Source organism: Puma concolor, chromosome B3 (genome assembly GCF_028749965.1).
Source record: "Puma concolor isolate L17-30 chromosome B3, mPumCon1.1.hap2, whole genome shotgun sequence".
Taxonomy (NCBI): domain Eukaryota; kingdom Metazoa; phylum Chordata; class Mammalia; order Carnivora; family Felidae; genus Puma; species Puma concolor.
This window is the reverse complement of record NC_141672.1, coordinates 15147527-15169380: the sequence shown is the minus strand read 5'-3', so window position 1 is coordinate 15169380 and position 21854 is coordinate 15147527. Positions and strand designations below refer to the sequence as shown.

General features: G+C 42.7%; 1 protein-coding gene across 1 annotated transcript in view; it reads right to left on the bottom strand.

Annotated features, from left to right (window-relative positions):
* Window positions 1–443: 443 nt before the first annotated feature.
* The window catches only part of EFCAB11 (EF-hand calcium binding domain 11), a 157744-nt gene continuing 136333 nt past the window's right edge, over window positions 444–21854 (bottom strand). The window contains exon 6 of the mRNA XM_025919443.2: window positions 444–669. Coding sequence (XP_025775228.2) covers window positions 588–669 — 82 coding nt within the window. The 3' untranslated portion in view covers window positions 444–587. The remainder of the gene's footprint in view (window positions 670–21854) is intronic.

Sequence of the window (21854 nt, the reverse complement as noted above, 5' to 3'; positions counted from 1 at the left end):
GAGAATCAGGGAGCACGTGTGTGGAGTGGGGAGGACTAGTGAGTGGAGCCTGTAGTGTGGGTGGGTGTGGGGGGTTGAGAGTGAAGGGGAAGGTGGCTCAGGGCTGCTGGCCGCATGGAAGATGATCTGTCATGACCCCCTCTAGGATTCTGAGACACAAGTAGTGTCCACATCGGGGCGCCTGGGTGGCTCAGTCGGTTAAGCATCCGACTTCGGCTCAGGTCACGATCTCACCGTTCGTAGGTTCGAGCCCCAAGTCAGGCTCCGTGCTGACAGCTCAGAGCCTGGAGCCTCCTTCAGATCCTGTGCCTCTCTCTCTCTGCCCCTCCTCTACTCACGCTCTGTCTCTCTCTCTCTCTCTCTCTCTCTCTCTCTCTCTCTCAAAAATAAATAAAAACATTAAAAAAACAAACCAAAACAAAAAACCAAGCAGTATCAGCATCTGCAAACCACGACCAAGAGTTTAATCACAAGCATGGAACCTTATTAATACATCATTAGCAGAGCAGAGGGGTGGAGCCTGACATGGAAATATACATTACAATCTCTTTGTCTCCCCAGAAGTTGCCAAACGCAGTTCACCATAGTTAGGCTTCATTTCGTCCATAGTTCATGGCATATTCAAAGTCTTTAAAACTCACAAGATCGTCTGAGTCTTGATCTACTTCCCTGGAAAATGAAATGCGAAGTTATTTAGCTATTTACAAGTTATTTTTGTCAAACTTACGCATCAAGAGCACTCCAGAATCTTTATTGCTTTGCATGTCTATTTGGGAGAGGCCCCTACTTGAAGGCAAAAGGTGATGCCTGTTTGTTTTTTTCCTACATCGATATACCTAAGGTGGGACGGAAAGGAAAAGGTATTGATTAAAACCAACGAAAACAATATGTTCCATACATTTAAAGGAATGAAGCCAAATGCACAGGTTTTTAAAGAAAAGCAGAAATGATGTTCTTCTTCTAGTCATCCTGCATGTTTTTTCTGTGATGTGTCAATAAATATATATGCATTACACAACAGAAATGTGGAATAAACCAACGAGAGAGAAGAAAAACGTTTTGGGAATAAGCGGCAATAATGGGAGTGATTGATATCTGCCCTGTCCTGCCTATACGCTCCTCGTCTCATTGAATGTCTGCATGATGCAGATGGGTCCACTTTACAGACAGAAACACTGAGCTGAGAGCGGTACACCAGTTTCACAAGACCACACTGCTACTCAAGGAGCAGACTCGGACCTCAGATCAAGACGGGTGCATTTCCAGGGGCGCCTGGGTGGCTCAGTTGGTTAGGCGTCCACCTTGGGCTCAGGTCATGATCTCATGGTTTGTGGGTTCAAGCCCTGCATCAGGCTTTATGCCGACAGCTTGGAGCCTGGAGTCTGCTTTGGATTCTGTGACTCCCTCTCTCTCTGCCCTCCCCCACTTGTGCTCTGTCTCTGTCTCTCTCTCAAAAATAAACAAACATTAAGAAAAAAAAAAAAAAGACCATTACATTCCCAAACCAAGGCTCTCTATGCACTCTATTGCATGTTGCCTCTCTACTTATATAGAATATTCCAGAGAAAAGTGGTTGTGTTGCAATTTCACGTGGCTAACTCTAGCTGCCGATGTTTCCACTGGCTTCACTTGTGGCCTCGGAAGTTCTGTTAAATCCGCACAAACACCTAGGAAGCTTTGCTGACTGACCATGAGAAGCCGTGAAGATGTGAGCTTCTGGCTGGTTGGCTGAGAGTGTGGGTGGCCTCAGCTGTGTGTCCCTAGAACTGCTGAGACAGGACCATTGCTCCCTCGACAGGGACAGAAATAGCGTCCACACCACAGGGTAAGAGAACTCACATCGCACGGCATTAGCGACACATTTCGACCATTACCTGGACAAGTAACGTTTATTTAAGAAGTATGTTTGAGAAGATACCTGATGAGTAGTGGTCACAGTTCCTGGTTGGGGGCAGGGGGGACGGCATTCGAAAACAAGGCATTACATTCCTTACGTGGAGCATTTGTAGTTGATGCAAAGTCCATTTTGTTGACATCCACCACGACAGAGGGCGTTTTACAGCAAAGACTGGCCCAAGTAACAGAGCCACTAATCACTGTAATAGTTTTAAAGCAGGCTTTTAAAATATTGAATTCTAAAATAAACTTTCTGAATATTTCATGCCAAAGTCTCTGAAGTCTATAATGGTTCTGGGTAGGGATGATAATTTTTCATTCTTTTGAAGTAGAGAAAATCCCTACTTCTCTGCCCCAGGGCAGAACCATGTTGCAGTGTGTTAGTATAAAATGACTACAGACTGCGGACGCCATTATTCTTGCGACTCCTTTTGGTAACATACACATGATGATTTCACGCTATACAGGACCAAAAGCAGAATGTCAGCTCTCTTCTAAGGGATTAGAAATAATCAGTATCACATGTGGCTGACTATGGAATAGCAACCATCACTTTTATTAAATTAGATAATTGAAGATTTCTTAATATTGCCTAAGTATTTCCCCCAAGGAATTGGATTAGATAACTGGCCTTTTTTCTTTCCACTCTGAACTGGTATGGTTGCACTATAAATCTCGGAGGGTGAGTTAAGAGGACGACCTAGAAAAGTAATGTTTAGGATAAACTGCTTCCGAGAAAATATATATATATATATTTTTTTTTTTTGGTGTGTTTATTCACTTACCCATATGCTGAATGCTTGCAGAAAAGGGAATCCCTTTAACTGATTTTTCTCAGTGAACAACCTTCATTGTGATTACATTAACTTATTTTCCTCGCTGCGTTTGCCAAAGCTTCCCAGCAGAAAATGGACATAGTGTAACCAAGAAGTGTTAAAATGGAAATCTTTACTCACAAGGTCTGTGGTGGCATTTTATTCACGTAATGAATGGAGGAATGTTATGTTTATATTTGTAATGAGACATGGTACAATACTTTCTATCTTCTGACTTTTCCTCCTCCTCATATACTTATATATATATATATATATATATATATACACACACACACGTATATACATATGTAAATATAATATAATATAATATAATATAATATAATATAATATAATATAAGAGAGGGCTGGCTGTCTCAAGGAGAGGGAAGAGGAAATTCACATTTCAGAGCTATAATTTGAAAAGCTAAAATATACTGTTTTTCATTGCAGGCGGAATTACTCTGAAGAGGGAAGGTTTCACAGCACCCACACTTGAATCACGGCGTGACAGAAGGGCAGATATGGCTGGTGGGTAGAAGTAGTGTGCACTGAGATGAGGAGACGTCATTAGGTACCAAGTTGCACCATTTCCGTTCACCGCATTCACCCTCAACAGTTCCCTCTAGTTCTGAGAGGCGAGGGTGCCGTCTCTTCGTCAGCCGCACAACATGTCGCGCTAAAATCCTCCACCAACTCGAAATGAACTCAGGGACGGGGAGAACTTTCTCTGGTTTCTGGCCGTGTCCCACCTCTCAGCCCAGGGGAGACAACAAATGTCTGCAGGGTGGAAGAATTTGTGGAACCAATGAATCTGGAGCAAGAGTTGACAACATTATGAAATATCTACTACCTCCCGGGCGGGGGCTGGGGCGGGGGGTGGGGGTCAAAGAAAGAGAGCACCTCATCATTGTTTTTATGGAGTCTGGAAACTAGCCAGAGAAAGAATACACACCGCAGAAGGCCCCCAGGAACCACCCCTCGGGGACCCGTAAGCGAGAGTCAGTTACGGTCTCCACGCCCAATCGCATTTTGTGAACACAGACTAGGTACAAGAGAGACCAAGCGAGAGACAAATTTTGGAAAATGAGACTGCAGAGCAGAACACGGATGGAAGGAGTCCCTTGAGTGTCGGGCTGAACAATACAGAGATAGATATAGAGCAAGACATTGGAAACTGAGGCAGACACCTGTCTCGTCTGAGTCTACCCTGCCTGAGAGCCGAAGCCTGGGCACTTGAATCCAGCTATGTGGTAGCTCTTCACCAGACACGAGGACACGGATGCAGACGAGTATATAAGCTTCTATCTCAGAACTGGCTTTTCAAAGGAATTAATAAGGCTCCTGCGGATGTACGAGGGGAAAATAAATGCTGTTAACAACAATAACGGCTTTCCAGAAATGTCGGTCCAGCTAAATTAAAGGCCTTCTGGCTGGCTTGTTTCTGAAATGCAAAAGGGACTGACTTGTGGAGCAGAGACTCAGGAGAGCCGAGCTGTTCTGTGTAACTCAGCACGAACAACTGAGGACCCTCGGGGTGGAAGGGCATGACAAGCCAGATAAAAGAGAGAGCACGAAGAAGGGGCCGCTGAGAAGCGGGAGGCTGGGATGCTATATGAAGGGAAATGGCCCATGAGAAAGCCTGCACTGATGCAGCGATCAGAAACCCTTTAATCAACCGCTTCGTGTACCGTGTGCTTCAAAGGCGTCCGTATTACTTGGTATAACCTCCCCTATCCTCACCAAGGGGTGCGACAGGCTCGCACTCTACTAGGGATGGTGTTGGGGTGGGGTGGGGGTCTGTGTGGACCTAGAGGCTGAAGACCAAGTTAGGAGATGAGTTCCACCTGAGCAGGTGCAGAAGCCAGCAAGAAAAGTAAGTGGGGAATGGTCAGATGCATCAAGCGAATTAATGCAGAGAAACGAGAGCTCAGAGTCATAGGCCTTCCAGGAGCTGTACAAAAGCGTGGGAAGTGCTTTAAAATCCCGCAGGGTGTAGACTGGGGCTTCCAGACGACGCTATTTGAACTGTGAAGTACAGAAACACCCAGGCGGATACTGGGCTATCTTGAGAATTTCAGGCAAGACCAGACTCTGTCCATTTAGCTAGGTTCTGGCAGTTTTCTGTTAAATTATAAACATTTTCTGACTCATAAGTGGTTATAATTACTTTCATCAGCATGAGCTTTAACATTTGTCTCTTTTGTCCTGATTGGTTAAGCAAGATTCTGTTCTCTCCTTTTTGTGATGCTGTGTGGACTCCAACGTCCCTGCCTTGCAAGGAGCCAGGGTTTCATACTGTGAATCTTTTACTAAGGTAGGACATAGTGTTGCTTTAATACATTCTGAAGAGAAACATAGGGGTTTTTCTAATTTTAAAAATATGTAAAGAGTGTTTTTCACAAGTAGTAAATGTTTCTTGTACAAAAATATTTACGGGATAACCATTTCTTGTGATGTCTTCAAAGTAGTAATTTCTTGGAAAACAAGTTTTTGTAAAATAATTTAAGAGTGCCGCCTGGCCAGGTCTCAGGTCTCCAAAGCCAGATTTCAGATTGGAGTACGTGCTTTTGCCCAAGTTACTTAAAAAAGATTACATACATGATTTTTAAAAATTAAAAATGAGGAATGGAGTGTCTGGGTGGCACAGTCGGTTAAGCGTCCGACTTTGGCTCAGGTCATGATCTCGCAGTCTGTGAGTTTGAGCCCCGCGTCGGGCTCTGTGCTGACAGCTTGGAGCCTGGAGCCTGTTTCAGATTCTGTGTCTCCCTCTCTCTCTGACTACCCCTACCCCCCCACCCCCGTTCATGCTCTGTCTCTCTCTGTCTCAAAAATAAATAAACATTTAAAAAAATAATAAAATAAAATGATAGACTATAAAAGTGACATTTTTAAGTGCCAACAAGAATACGAACTAGAATGTATTATAATTGCAATCTAAGAAACATGTAACTCATTTGGGCAGAACTTGAATGTGAAATGTTAAGTGGAAACTTCTCTTATGGGTTACTTTGTCTTAAAATATTCCTTAATATTATTGATATTTTTCAACCGAAGGAATATTTTCTTTTGGTCCCAATTTTCTAAAAAGATGGCCGTCTTTTACAATGCATAAAGCCTCACCAGCTAGGGCAGGGTTTGGGCCGGATAATTCTCTATTGTGGGGGCTGTCCCGTGCACTGCAGGGATCAGGAATTTTAGCAGCATCCCTGGTTTCTACCCCTGAGATGTCAGTAACACACTCTCTCCTCGCTCCCCAGCTTTGACAGCCCAAAATGTCTCCAGATATTGCCAAGTGTCCCTTGAGGGACAAAATTATCCCTGGTTGAAAAGCACTAAGCTAGAGGAACCAAAGTTGGAGACGATTCTTTGGAACATTCCAGCTAAATCTATACTTACTAAAATAATTGCTTTAAAGACTTTTTTTTTTTTTTTTAAACAGGTGATTTCAGGGGCAGCTGAGGCACACATGTTCCTTGGATGGATTATGCAGATAATTGCCTCAACACTCTGCTTGCCGACGCTGAGGTTCTGAATTGAGCCCAGAGAAGACCGCACTTGAGAGGCAAGCTCGTGGTATGATAACAGAGCCAGTGACAGGCATATCTGTGTTCCCAGCAAACACACTGACAGACAGCAATTATTTTGAGTCACTGTGATAGTCACACAGGGTTTTGAAAGTTGACGGTGTATTTGATTCACCTGAAACATGAATGAGAAATTTAATGTGGAGGCAAAGATTTAAATTAGAAAAGTTTTCTTAGTGGAATTTTTGGGGTGGGGAAAAAGGAGAGAGAATCTCTCTCTCTTTGATTCTTTATGGAATAATTTAAACTAAAGTCAAAACTGCCATCACATTAGGGACAAAGCTGTCATCCTGACTGAACAGTGAGAATAAAAATTACCCTCCGAGCAAGAAGCCCCTGCTGGGGATGAGAGGACCCGCCAATTGAAGATGTGATGATGACAGCTTCTCCCGCAAGCAGCCTTCTCTTCTGAGGAACCCGCTGGTTCTTTCCACGGGCGTGCTTGCCTCTTTGTTGATGAGAGTCCTGCAGGGCTCTATGGCAATCCAGTTGGTAATGTGTTTATTAATTTTACCTTTTTAAAGACATGTGTTAAGAAAAGCCATTCAGACACGCAGGAGAGATAAAAAAAAAAAGGTATGTAGATGATTTCTGGTCTTTTCTAGGCGCCTGCGTGACTTTGGCTGTGCAGTGTGAGGTTGACTCCCCACGTGCCCACCTCATGGTCTCGCCCCCCATCATTTAGCCCAGCCATGGCTGGAGGGCCTCCCCTCAGGACACCCCACACCAAGTATCTCTCACTGGCTTCCTGGGACTGCTAACACTGGGTGTGGTCCTCACATACATGCAATCTGGAAGGATGAAAAACTAAGCAGGTAACACACCCCACGGGACGACCCTTGCCCAGTGAGGGGACAGGCGTCAGTGGATATCAGCTCGCTCCTGTCCCTCAGGCAGGCAGACAGCTCTGCGGTCGTAGTCTTGGCTCACTGGAGGTTCTCGTGGGATTGAGCTCTAGTTGCTTCCAGAAGGGACAAACTCTTTGTTAACAAACGGTTAACAGACCCTTTGTAGGGGCTTTGGCCTTCATTCTCTGTTCTGCTCGTGCTCCCTGCGGCCATCTTCCAAACAAACAAACTGAATGTGATTGATTCCTCATTGAAAGGTCCGCTTTCAGTAAGATCCCAGGCTGAGACATAGTAGAAAGTTTATTTCGAGAGGTGAAGTTCTCATGGGGCACCTGAATCGTCATCAGCAATAACATGCCATGTTAAGGGTCTCATTCAGGTAAGAGGGACCTCACTACTTGAAATAGATCAGTGGGTTCCTCTGCTTGGAAAATTTTTTAGAGCCAATGAAATAATGCCTCTAAGAAGAGCTCTGAAGTTTTAAGCTCCAGACAACTGCCATGTCAAGGATCACCAGAAAATGACAGGAGAGGCATTCTCTAATATACATGGCTTATTTAATGATATTTAGTCTGTCAACAATTAATTGTTCCTTCAGCATGAGACAATATATTCCTAAGTAGAAGAGAGGGCCTTTTGGATACAGAGGTACAGCTATGGACTGGCCATGAGTCGTAGGTGCTAGAATTGGCCATGTAGGATGAACTGTGAAGGATAAAAGGATGGCCAGATCACATCAGGAACAAAGAATGACACAAGCCAGGCAAGACTTTGGCCCCATTAGGACCAGGCTCGGCTTTCTAGATGAAAGACAACAGTGGATGCTGTTAGGTCCTTCCCCAGCATCCATCCTACACCCTCTGTGCTGCCCAGCAGCTATATGATTTGGGGGGGGGCGGGGATGGTTTCCCATCCCAAGTTCCAGAAGTGGGATCTACAGCCAATCACTAATAATCCTACCATCCTAACCACAGCGATTGGGTTCAAGGATTGACTGGCCAATCGGGACATGACATCTCTCCCCTGGCCACTATGGACTGGTAAAGAGTTGGCTCAACCATAATGAAGCCTAGGAGTTTTGTTTGTGGGCGAAGGAGAAGCCCTTCCTGGGATGCAGAGGCGAGGCTTGGTACGACCATAGTCCTTTTCCTACCGCACCGATGCAATCTCCACAGTTCTGGGAGCCAAGGGTGCATTGATCCAAAAGTTTCTGCACGTGCTTGTAAATGTCAATTATCAGCTTTGCGAATGAGGCTACACACAGCTTTGCGAATGCGGTGAAAGAGTCAGAACAGCAGAGCGAGCTGGAGCCTAATCAAACCAGGCTGGAAGCAGCCTGAGGTCAGAATTCTTAGTCACCTGACCCAGTAGTGTTGCTCAAGATGGTCTGAAATGGACGCCTGATGCTTTTCAGTGCAAGTGTCCTGACATACCAGGGATCTCGTCTGAAATCTTTTCTAAACCTTGCAGTATCTGGAACTGGGTAGACATAGAATAGGCACTCATAAAGACAGTATTTTTGAAATGATTATTCCACTTCAAAACGAACCCGGAAATAATTCAGATTTTCCTGTTAGGTGCTATCTCAAGATTCTGGATTATTCTCCACAATCCTGCATTCAAAGAAGTTACTTTTCTTGCCGTATCCGGCAAAAATCCCCATTTGCAGTGCCTTAACTGTGAGGCTATTGGTGGGACCAATATGGTTTTTTCCTTAAAGAGCGACAGGATAGATTCCCCCGTCCAAGACAAAAAAGAAAAATGGATGTGAAATGCAGTCACAGCTGGCAAAAGTGATTAACTATAAATAATGACTCACTTTTTCCTATTTACTAGGTTTTAAAAATGAGGAGGCTTATTTAAAGCTAGAAATATTTTAAAAGGAGGAAAGAATGTAATTTCAGTATGCTTGATTATTGACTACTTGTGGGCATGTGGATAAATGCAATCAACATACGGCCCAGTGCCTCACTTCCGGCAAATAGTTTCATATTCCTTCCCTGTCAAGTGTTTTAGCAGAGCCGCTAATAAACAGTGACATGGTCTTTTTTCTCAGTTTGAATCTCTGGAAGAGAAATGGTGATGTAAGAAAATAGCACAGATCAGACAGCTTTAAGGATAAAGAACAAAAGCCAAAGTGAACATCTTTGAAGTAATTATAAAAAAAATCTGGTTCCTATGCTTTAGGGTCACAAGCTCTTCCATTCTTTCCCCACAGCAGATCTGTATGACAGGCTCACTCTGAATATGGTGGGGGTCAGGCTGGGGGGGCAGCGTGGTTCAGCAGACATGGCCTAGGAGTGAGCTTTCATCTCAGGGAGGCTGTGTGACCTTGGGCAAGTGTCTTGGCTGCTCTGAATCCCAAGCTCTTCACTTGTCAAATAGAATGGTTGGGCTATGACTTGCCAAGATTTGATACAGCTCTAAATTTTGACGGATCTAAGCTGGATCTTAACTTAGTGTCTTTGTGCATAGAAAATTTAAAAATACAACCAAACTCCTGTTAGCTATTTTTGCCTTCAAAAAGTACTCTGAATCTTTAACCCTGCAGACAGTTGTAAAGAACCATACACATATATGAATGTAAATGGGGGAAAAATGATCCTGCCTTCAACAGTGTGAAATATGAATGGAGATAAAGCCATTTCTATTTCAAATATATAATCACTTCAGCTGAGATATCTAGTATCATCTTGAACTTGATTATGAGATAAAAGAAATGGGACAGAGATGGCAATCATTTAATCTCTTAAGAACAGCTATTCTGAAGAGCTTTTCACTCTCTGCTCAATAGATTTCTCGCAGGTTATGATCCGGCTAGAAAGAAAGCATAATGATGAGGAAAATTATGTTTTCAATAACACACGCTTTTACAGTACAAGTCCTTCCACAAAGGAGGCAATAAAATGAACTCTGACCACTTTAACAGATGGCGTAATGGCTCAGTGCACAGATGTGGCCTCTCTGAAAGCAACAAGTTCATATCCTTGACTGGAGGTTTAGGAATGAGCTGAACTTTCAAGTGTAATGTGGGAAAGATTACATACTTCCAGACAAGAAAGCTGAGTATTAGTGGGTTCAGAGGCTTGGAGAGATGGACCAAAAGAATAAGGCTTAATGAGCTTCATTTTGCTAATGCAACAAACAGACTTGAAGTTGAAATATGAACTATAAACATTCGAGCTGTTTATAAATCCCTGCTAATAACATTGTTAGCCACTGTGTGCTAGGAAGCTTGCTTTTTAAAAGCATACTTCCTCGGAGTCAGAAGACACCAATGTCAAATAATGCTTATCTTCTCTAATGGTGTCATGTTTTCAAATAGAACATGTTTTTAATGATACACGACAGGAAGGGTTTTCTGTTTGCTTAGTTGTTTGTTTTTTTGTTTCATTTTATTTTATTTTTATTTTTTTTTAATGTTTATTTATTTTTGAGAGACAGAGAGACAGAGCATGAACAGGGGAGGGTCAGAGAGAGAGGGAGACACAGAATCAGAAGCAGGCTCCAGGCTCTGAACTGTCGGTACAGAGCCTGACGCGGGGCTCGAACTCGCGGACCATGAGATCATGACCTGAGCCGAAGCCGGGCGCTTAACCGACCGAGCCACCCAGGCGCCCCTGTTTGTTTCATTTTAAAGGAAATTTGATAAATTGTACCGCAAGTTTATCTGGAAAAGTAAATGCACCAGAAGATTGAGAATACTTTTTAGGAAATAAACATGTATCAAAACATAACACAGAGCTTCGGTAATTAAAAGTGTGATTAAGGCCCAGCAATCAATGAGCGAGAACGGCATCCAGAACGTGCATATAGAAACTCACCAAAGGTGAGAGGAAGCAAGAAGGAGCTGGGATAACGGGTCATCCATTCCGACATCAGTAAAGTTTGATTCCGTGGCAGAGCCTGCCACGTGTTCAACGAAATTTATTTCCTTCTCTTCCTAAACCACATGCTCCAGCCTCCCTGACAATTAGATGAGACTAGGAGTTCTGGCAACAGAATGATAATAATATAATAACAGAGAAACAAAAACTAGCCATTGCCCCATCTAATTAAAAGCACTCACATTTCAAAGGAGAGCACAGGACCTGACAGTCACCCTAGGGACTGTGACATGGCCAAATCACACTATGTCAGCGGAGCCTCACCAGAAATCCGAGGGACTTGCTCTATATAGCTTAAAGAAACATTGTTTTAAAATTCTATCGGGTCAGGTTTTTGTTTTTGTTTTTCCATTAAATGAGGATGTAACAATTTATAAAAATTAATGCTTTTAATTGTTTACACTTTAGTTTTAAATAATCCATTTAGGAAAATAAGATTTTACATCTCAGCCCATTTCCAATTGATGTGCATCACTGAGCCAGTAGGAAATCTGGCCTTAGTTCAGAATAATTATAATAAATTACTTATGCCTTCGTTTACAACATGCTCCCACCATTTGAAACCTCTGGGTCTGTGGACAGTAATAAACAACATAGAAAATAAATAACATTTCATAATGAAACAATTCCCTCACATTGTCAGAAGCTCTCTATTAATAAAGCCTACCTATAATCACAAAGTCACGCCAAATGGAATGACCACGAGGGCTTTTAATGTGAGAATTCCAGTCGAAAGAGATAAAGAAGGTTCAGAGGGCATATGACAAGTGTTTAGAATATTATGAGATGCAGAGAATGTGCACATGGCTAAATTAATCAAATCCTAGGCTAAGACCAAGGGACTCCAAGTGTAAGTTCAGAGGGGATATTTTAGGACTGAAACCTGGGAGTGCTTCTTCATGTAACAGCTAGAAAACGGGACTTGTGTTCTATCCCTGAAATGAAAATGAAATTCTCAAGGTTGATACGGGGATGGGGGAAGATAGGAGGATGCACCCTCCTTAATAAGGTCTCACAGATTCCATGATACCCCCTCCTGCCCAGCACCGAGAATTACTTCTGAGGTGGGTGACCACTGTACTAGAAGCTGGCATGGCATTGACCTTGCTGGGTAGGTGGATGGGGCAGAAGCGCTGAGCAAAGGAACTGGCTCATCATGAGGGTTTCAGCAATGCGTAAATCACTAAGGGATACTGGGGTGCTGGTGGGCTCTTTCTAGCCTTGAGAAGAAACCGGCCTCTCCTATAAATGGCCACGCTAATACTGATTTCAGGGATTCAAATTACTAGCCCCATCCAGCGTGACATTTTCTGCCCATTATCTAGTCTTTCATGCCTCCAGGCAGGGCCACATCATTGATTACGGAGATTTTCAGCCACTAAAAAAGATCTAGATCATCATTAAAGACATTAAGTGTTGATCTGCGCTGACTAAGTGAGTTAAAAGGTTCGTGCCCTTCTAGTAACAACTCAAAGAGGATGTTTCAGGATATTTATTAAACAAATTAAGTATTTACATTATGCTCGAGCACAGAGGCACAGTCACTGAGTGCGTAAGTGTGAGAAGATGAAACGAAGAGAATTGACGGTGGCAAAACTCTGCTTTTTCGGTTTCCTAGAAGTGGGGGCTGAGGACCCACCAAACGCTTGGGAAGGAGTCTGAACTGGGCAGGCATCAATGGCATCCTGATGACCACCTGCACAAATCTATTTAACGTCGTCGAACTAAGTTAACCAAAAGAAGTTCACCTTGACTCCCAATGTTTTCCTTCTAGAATGTACAGAAAAGCGGTGATAAAGAGTTGGAGAGACAAGTTAGGGTATCCCCTTCAAAGCCTAAAGAAAATGGTATTATTTCTCCTACAATTCCCCACCCTCCACAATTAAAAATTTTAATGCCATAGGGGTGCCTGGGTGGCTCAGTCAGTTAAGCATCCGACTTCGGCTCAGGTCACAATCTCACGGTTCGTGAGTTTGAGCCCCACGACGGGCTCTGTGCTGACAGTTCAGAGCCCGGAGCCTGCTGCGGATTCCGTGTCTCCCTCTCTCTCTCTGCCCCTCCCCTGTTCATGCTCTGTCTCTTTCTCTCAAAAATAAACAGACATTAAAAAAATTTTTTTAATGCCGTAATGATAACGGACCCCCCTTTTTTCTTTAGCCTGTGGTGCACGCTATGGTAAAAGAACCCAGGTTTTCTTGAATACAGCAACAGTCCATGAATACTAGTCCATCTGTGTGATGATTATTTTTCCTCCTTATTGGGCTGTAACCTTGCAGTGGGCAGAGACCACATACATCTTCACTGCGTGTTCTCTACACCTGACGCAGTGCCTGGCCCACAGTGGATGCAAGAAATGTGTGCTGAGTATCTGAACACGTGAACTGGAAAGTTTGGACACAGGAAAAAAGAAATATTCACCATCCCATGATCTAGAACCAATTGCTATGATCATTTTGGTACTTCTCCTGCTGATTAGCATAAGAGTATTTAATATCCTTCTATTTTAAACACAATATAAACATCCCCCCCTCCGCACCCCCAATGCTATGGCTTCATTTTCATTTTGTGAAGTTTTTTTTTTAAGTTTTTATTTATTTACTGAGAGAGAGAGAAAGAGAGAGAGAGAGAGCCAGCAAGCAGGGGAGGGGCAGAGAGAAAAGGAGAGACAGAATCCCCATCAGGCTCCATACAGGGCAGAGCCCAATGAGGGGCTCGAACCCATGAACGTGAGATCATGACCTGAGTCAAATGCCTAACCAACTGAACCACCCAGATGCCTCATTCACTTTCATTTTTAATGGCTATATATGATTTTATCAAATGGATTTTTAATAATTTACTTATTTGTTTGACTTTGAAAAAGCCCCAGTCTTTTTGTTTTTATAAATATGTCAGTGAACACATTCACTAAAAATGGTTTTTCTTAGAAATAGGCTAGTGAGTTAGTTCATTTACTCATTCATGGGACACACACTGAGAGCCCACTAGGGACCAGGGGCATTAGGTTCTGAAGATATATGGGTGAGCAACAAAGAAACAGAGTTCCTTGCAGCTTTTAGCTACCAGAGAGAATTAAGTAATTCTGAGCAAAGTAAAATCACCACTGTGCTAAGTGCTCTGAAGGAAAGAGAGAAGGTGTTACTAGACGGTGGGATGCAGGACCGGGCAGGGAGGTCAAGGCCTCCATCTTAAGGAAGCAGAACGGGGCCAAGATCTGAGGGATGAGAGCTAGTTGGGAGGTGCAGAAGGGCTTTCCAGGCAGATGGAATGGCCTATGTGAGAGCCTCATGGCAAGAGAGAGCAAGAAATGTTCAAGGAATGGAAAGAGTGACTGTGGCCAGAGCACAGAGTGAGGAAGAGGGTGCAGCCGAATGAGGCTGGGGGGCAAGGGGGATAAGACTTTTCTGGAGCTCGCAAGCCATGTAAGGGTTTCGGTCATAATCCAAAGAGCACAGGAAGACATGGTGAGCTTCGAGGAGAGAGCTAATGTGCTTAAGTAGAAATTCTGAAAGTTCCTCCTCGCTGTGGTAGGCAGAACCATGGCCCTCCCAAAGACGTCCATGGCCTAATCCCCAGAACGTGTGGTGATGCCACATGGCAAAGGAAGACTGGGGCTGCTGGTGGGATTAGGGTTGCTGACCTTAAAATGGGGGAGCTTATCCCAGATTAGCCAGGTGCATCCAATGGAATCTCGAGGGCCCTTAAAAGTGGAAGAGGGAAGTAGGAGACTCAGGAAGAGTCAGAGAGAACTTGGGAGATGTGAAGACATCGCCTATGAAAATGGAGGAAGGTGCCACGAGCCACAGAATGCAGGCAGCCTCCGGAAGCTCCAGAAGGGCGAGGAAGTGTATTTGCCCCTAGAGCCTCCAGAAGTGAGGCAGCACTGCTGACCCCTTGATTTTAGGCCAGCGGGGTCGCTTTGCATTTCTGACTTCCAGAACTAAAAGGCGATACGTGTGTGCTGTTTTAAGTCACTAAGTCAGTGGTGAATTGTGACAGCAGCCACAGGAGATGACCCCAAGGGGGAGGACAGTGAGTTTGGTTTTGGATATTTAAGCTTTACACGTCCCTGACACGGAGAATACGAACATTTGGAAGCATTCGCCTGTTTAGCCACTCACCTCACAAGCTGTATGATCTTTAAATAAATCAATTTACCTTTATGACCTCACTTTTATCATATATGCAACTATATTTACGGTTGGTTCCGGTTCTAAATCTCTGAGTTTATAAGCTTGGAAAGAAACAAATATGCTTTTCACTTAGATTACTGTCAGTCCTTGGCAATCACTGGGGAAAAGTGATATTAAAAATAGTGGATCTAAACCGAAGGGGGAAAAGATTCTGTTTTTTAAAAAGTACCCCAAATATAAAATAATCTGGAAATACCGTAAAAAGAAATGTGTTGAATTTGTATAAAGAACACCGCAAAATTCCACTGAGCCGTAGAAAAGGATATTTGAAAATGTGGGGGGACGTGCCATATGTGTATTCCTGGTTGGGAAGGCGAAATGTTGTAAAGGTGCCAGATTCTTCCCAATTAATTTATAGGTTGAATGCAATTTTCATCAAAACCCCAAAGGGAGGTTTTTGGAACTCCACGAAAATGACTCTACCATTCATCTGGAAAATAAACAGGGAGGAAGAGCTGAGAATGATTTGAAAACAAGAAATACTAAGTCTGAGAACATATTATAGCAACTGGGGAGAAAAAGTGTGTCTTTGGTGTAAGGACACCAGGGAATACAACGGATCACAGCCTGGAGAGGTCCCCCAGTATGTAAAAAAAAAAAAACTCAGTACAGAATATGATAATGAAGGCACTGGAGATAAATAGGGATGGTTTAATAAATGATAATGGAAAAACTGGCTCTTTGGCAACAAAATTATTTAGATCATCACTCCATGATATACACTAAAATGAATTCTAAGTACATGAAAGTGCCAGAGAGTCTTAAAATTCAAACCACAGATTCAAACCAACCACGAAAATGGAAGTGAATATTAACCTGGTCTCAAGATGAGGAAAACATTCTCAGGATAAAAGTAAATGGAAGAAACTGTGAAGGAAAAGATCACAGATTTAAATATATGAAAACCTAAAACGTCTGTACTTCAAAACATTATAAAAAATTAGGAAAAACTGGAAAAATCGTTGTGATAAAAAATGGAAACAGGTACATATTCCCATAGAAGAAAAATGGGGGGCGCCTGGGTAGCTCAGTCGGTTAAGCATCCGACTTCAGTTCAGGTCATGATCTCACAGTTCGTAAGTTCGAGCCCTGCATCGGGCTCTGCTGTGACAGCTTGGAGCCTGGAGCCTGCTTCAGAGTCTGTGTCTCCCTCTCTGTCTGCCCCTCCCCGGTCACACTCTGTCTCTCTCTCAAAAAAATAAACCTTAAAAAAAAAAAAGAAGAAGAAATGGGCAAATGACATGAATAGAAGAAAGAGTAGAAATGAAAAACATGTGAAAATGTTCAATGTTATAAGCAATCAATGAAATAAAACAAAAAATGAGATACTATTGTCACCTGTTAGACTTGCAAAGATGTGAAAAGGAGGTAACATTGGGTCATTGCTCAGAACATGGCTAGGGACGCACATGCTGCTGGAGAGACTGTCATTTGTTAATCAGGAAACTTTGCTAATTAGGCAAAATGGTAAGAAGAATCAAGAGTTGTAAAAATGACAAAATAAGTTCATACTCCCTAATATGGGATGCCCACATCCAGGAACCTCTCCTAAGGTAATAACAAAAGTACAAACACACTCATTGTAGAGGTATTTAAAAAGTGAAAATAGCAAAATGATCACAAAGCAAAGAGGTAAAAAATACAACAAAACTCGCATTTATTTTAACAACAAAATCCTGGAGAGCAACAGGAAATAATAAAGAGCAAAATATTAACACTGATTATCTTTGGTTTGGTAGGAATGTGGTTGGTTTGTATTTTCTTTTTCGTACCCTTCCCTATTTCCAAAGTAGTCTACGAGCAGCAGTTGTTACTTCTGTAACCATCTCTCTCCCAATACGCTTGCCCACGCGCCTAAACACACGCACGTACACACACACACACACACACACACACACACACACACACACACACACCAGAATGCCTGAGCCCTCAGAGCACACACAGCCACCTCTTGTCTACCCTGCCAGCTCCCCCCTGCATGCAATCAATAGCTAAGGGAAAAATTCATGTTTGATAAAATCATCCAGAGAGTGATGGCCAACAAAGGAAAAACATTTAGCACTCCGAGGGCTTACATAATGTGAGTTTACAAGAAAGGAATGAAAGGAAAGACGTTATGGACAGAACTTTTAAAGGAATGAGCGTGTTCGAACGTGCAGCGGGCAACGCGGGTCCAGGGTGCTGCCGTCTGGGTGCACATTCCTCCGCCATAGTTTTCTTTCTGTGACTGCATGGTCTGACTATTCGGATCACTTGACACTCCTTAATAATAAATATATCCCCGTATGGAAGTTTTACTGAACACGGCTCCCAGGGGAAGAGAAAACAAAACAAAAGCCTTTTCTTAGTTAGAACTGAACCACAGGGATAAAATAACTCCACTTGGTGCTTGGTGTTACAATCTCTGGAGCACTGGACTCAACAAATGCCCCCAGACGGGAACTTTCCATCTCCATTGATTCCCTGCCCCCCACTCCCACCCTAGCTTCTCACAGCCATGCAGATTTGCAGGCTGCATAAGATATGGACCTGGAATGCCCTGATCCTCCTCCCATCCAGGGTGCTCCCCAGATCCTTGCAGAATAATAGCACGGACATCATTCCAATAATTTGGGGGTGAGAAAAGAAAACACGAAAACATTTCAAAATATTAGTGCTTAAAAATTATGCAGTAAGTGTACATTTGAAAATTTTCCATTCAAGTTCTTAATTATGTTTTTCTCCCGCAGATGCCGGGTTGTGCTTAAGAAAAGAGCCCTTTAGCAAAACTTGAGTTTAGCAGAAGCACTGCTATCAAAATTAGAGGAATTTCATTATGAAATCGTTTTTAATTAATACTACACGGATAGCTGTAAACTGGAGTTTTGAGCAACGGTGAGCAAATCCCCCATTCAAGGGGAATGACTACCCTCGAATGTCCTGAAAATTAGGGTTTTGCCTGCATTGGTAGAGCACCTAAATGAAAAAATAAAAGTCAATGAGAATCACAAGGAAAAGTCAAATGAGCAGACTGGAGGCGCTGCTGAGGCAAGGGGAGAATACGAAGTCTTTAGGAGCTTTAGCAACAAGACAAATGCTAATTAATGTCTCCGCAAAACGAAAATTTGGGAAAATTCACAGCAAATGATGAAACTTTTGTGACCCAAAAAAGACTTGTTCTTTTTATAATACGGTTAATTCACTCCATTCACCCCTAGCGTACTTTGCTGCCATTTATAATTACAGTTGACCCTGGAACAACAGGGGTTTGAACAGGGAAGGTCTATTTATATGCAGATTTTTCAAAAAGGGTGAAAGCCACAAGGCGTTCGTTTATGATTGCCTGCCCCAGTCTCCATGGAATCCACTTGAAAGTGACAGGTACTGAGGTCTCCCTTACGGCCCTCTGAGGATCTGGGGAAGTTCACAGAGGCCATCAGTAGTAGCCTGCTGGGGGTCCCAAGACCAGGGGTCTGGACTGAAGCAGAGGAAAGCACACAGAGGGCAGACACAGTGCTGTGCAGGGAGCTCCAGGCCCCAGGGGTCCCCACCCCCAGAGTCCTCTGCATGCTGGGCTTCCCAGGTGCACTTGGGTGGCTGTGAGCCTTGGGCCCCTCCAGGGAGGCATAGATCCCTCCCCTTGGGGGCCCCTCTGCCAAGTACCTCCTGGTGGCCAGGGAGGCACTCGTGTATGGACACAGCTGCTGATGCTGACAGGCCGGTGGCACACCCCCAGGCAGGTGAGGCAGCTGTACTGTTACCTTTTCTGAACCAAGGCCACCAGGCTGCAGAACATCACCATCCCCCTAGGTCAGGCCCATGGCTGCCCCTGACCCAGCCTGACCTGACTGCACACAGATTGTTTTCAATAAACAGAGATACTTTACTGTAAATATATTTTCTCTTCCTTCTGATTTTCTTTTCTTTTTCTTTTTTTTTTTTGGAATGTTTATTTATTTTTGAAGGAGAGAGACAGAGCATGAGCAGGGGAGGAGCAGAGAGAAAGGGAGACACAATCCAAAGCAGGCTCCAGGCTCTGAGCTGTCGGCACAGAGCTGGATACAGGGCTCGAACTCACAAACCCTGAGATCATGATCTGAGCCAAAGTCGGGTGTTTAACCAACTGAGCCACCCAGGCACCCCCTTTCTGATTTTCTTAATGACATTTTCTTTTTTCTAGGTTACTTTATTGTAAGGATACAGAACATGATACATATAACATACAAAACAAGTGTTCAAAGACTCTTTATGTTAGAGGTCAGGCTTCTGGTCAACAGTATGCTATCACGGTTTAAGTTTTAGGGAGTGAAAAATTATACCCAGATTTTTAGCTGCAAGGGAGCGGAAACCCCCATGTTGTTATGGGGCCAACTGTATTTGTATATCAGAAGGCTTAAAAGGGAATTTTATAAAATATAATGTACATTCTTGATTCTTAATTTCTGAAAACTAAGCAAAACAAAAACTTTAAAATCAAAAGCCATTGTTGCTCTTAATGGAGGTACAGATATTAGCGGCATGTTTCCGAAAAGCAAAGTCAAAACAAAGCTACTCCTTATCAGACAGGTTACTTAATAAACTGTTAGAGGGTCATGTCAGGGTGATAAGGGAGGAAAAACAAGCAAGAAAAATTGAAAAGAAAGAAACATGGCTAATTGCCAAAGTCATGATTATACAAACACAAGAAACTGAAAGAAATTTACGAAAAATTTCAGAAAAAAAAGAATTCAAGAATACTTATCATATAAAACCCGTTCCAAAATAACAAGTAGCATTCCTTTTTAGCAAAAACAACTATTAAATTTTTGCTTCAAAAATCTGTTTCCCTTATAACAAGGACAAAATATATCTGTACTTAACACACATTTATGGAGTACTTACTTGGTAACTAACCTAAGGTGGGCTATATCGGCCCAACATAAATAAAACTACAAATATCTTGTAGAAGAAAAATAAATAAAAATATTGTAAACATGGCAACAGGTGAAGTTAATTCATATATTTGATACATTTTCCCCAATAACAAGAGGGCAATTTGTTACATAAGAATTAAAAATCTTATCAGAGATTAATTTTGACAATAAGTGCAGGGGTGGAGACGGGACTTGTGTTAGGAAATACCAGATTGTGTCATAAAGCAACCCACATCGGTGTATACTGCTGACTTCAGAAACAAGGGAACCAGGGTGCCTGGGTGGCTGAGTCGGTCAAGCATCTGACCTTGGCTCAGGTCATGATCTCACAGTTTGGGAGTTCAAGTCCGGCATCAGGCTCTGTGCTGACAGCTCAGAGCCTGGAGCCTGCTGCTTTGGATTCTGTGTCTCCCTCTCTCTCTCTGACCCTCCCCTGCTTGTTCTCTCTCTCTCTCTGTCAAAAACAAAATAACAAAATAAGTAAATAAATAAAGAGAAACCAGGGAACCAAGTGGAGACTTTTGAAAAAGCACCTAAGTTATATGAGAATTTAATACAGGGCAATCTGAGCGCAGCAGAAAAGGAGAGCTGCTTAAGTTATTCCTTAATAATATTAAGAAATATAGGGGTGCCTGGGTGGCGCAGTCGGTTGGGCGTCCGACTTCAGCCAGGTCACGATCTCACGGTCCGTGAGTTCGAGCCCCGCGACAGGCTCTGGGCTGATGGCTCGGAGCCTGGAGCCTGTTTCCGATTCTGTGTCTCCCTCTCTCTCTGCCCCTCCCCCGTTCATGCTCTGTCTCTCTCCCAAAATAAATAAAAAACGTTGAAAAAAAGAAAAAAAAAAGAAATATAAACTTAAACCCTTACTTTACACGAAACAAAATTATAAAGCCCTAATAAAATTATAGTGAAGAAAAATTTCACATACAATTTCCCACATTTAGAATAAAACAGAAAATCTAAGTGGCCACTTGGATTTACTGTTTAAAAAACAAGAGCAGTTGCAAATAAGTGGTAGCTGGAGTAGGGGATGAAACTAAGAGAAAAGGCAAATATTGATATGGAACTATTTTGTGATAAACATTGTATATCAATTTTGACATCTAAATTATATAAAAAGCTCTTACAAATTTCTAAAAAGGAGTCAACATTCCCAATGATAAATGGCCAAAAGTACAAAAGAAAAAAACATTTAAATATACTAAATTTAAGTCAATGTTCAACTTGCCAACTTGCCACGAGAGTGAAATAAAACTGTAATGTAACACTTTACACTCACAGAAATAGCAGACACAAAGACAAGTGATAAAGTCCGGAGTTGGCAGGACCCCAAGGAACACATTGCCGTTACCCAAGAACAGTGTTTCAAACTCTTCCAAAGGCAGTCCAACTGGAGGTAACCACAACCACGCACACACAAAAGATGATACTCTCTGACCCTTTAAGCCTGTTTCCGAAAATCCTGTTTCTGTGTATCCAAAGAAAAACACACTTAAAAAACTTCGGCTCTTCAAAAAATACTGTGAAGAGAGTGGAGAGATAAGCCACAGACTAGAAGAAAATCTTTGCAAAGCTTGTACCTGATAAAGTAATATATAAAGATTTCTCCAAATGCAATAATGAGAAAGCAAACAACCCAATAATAAATGGGCAAAAGACTTGAGAAGACACTTCACTGAAGAAGATACATGGATGGAAGATAAGCACGTGAAAAGATTTTCAAAAACCATTAGTCA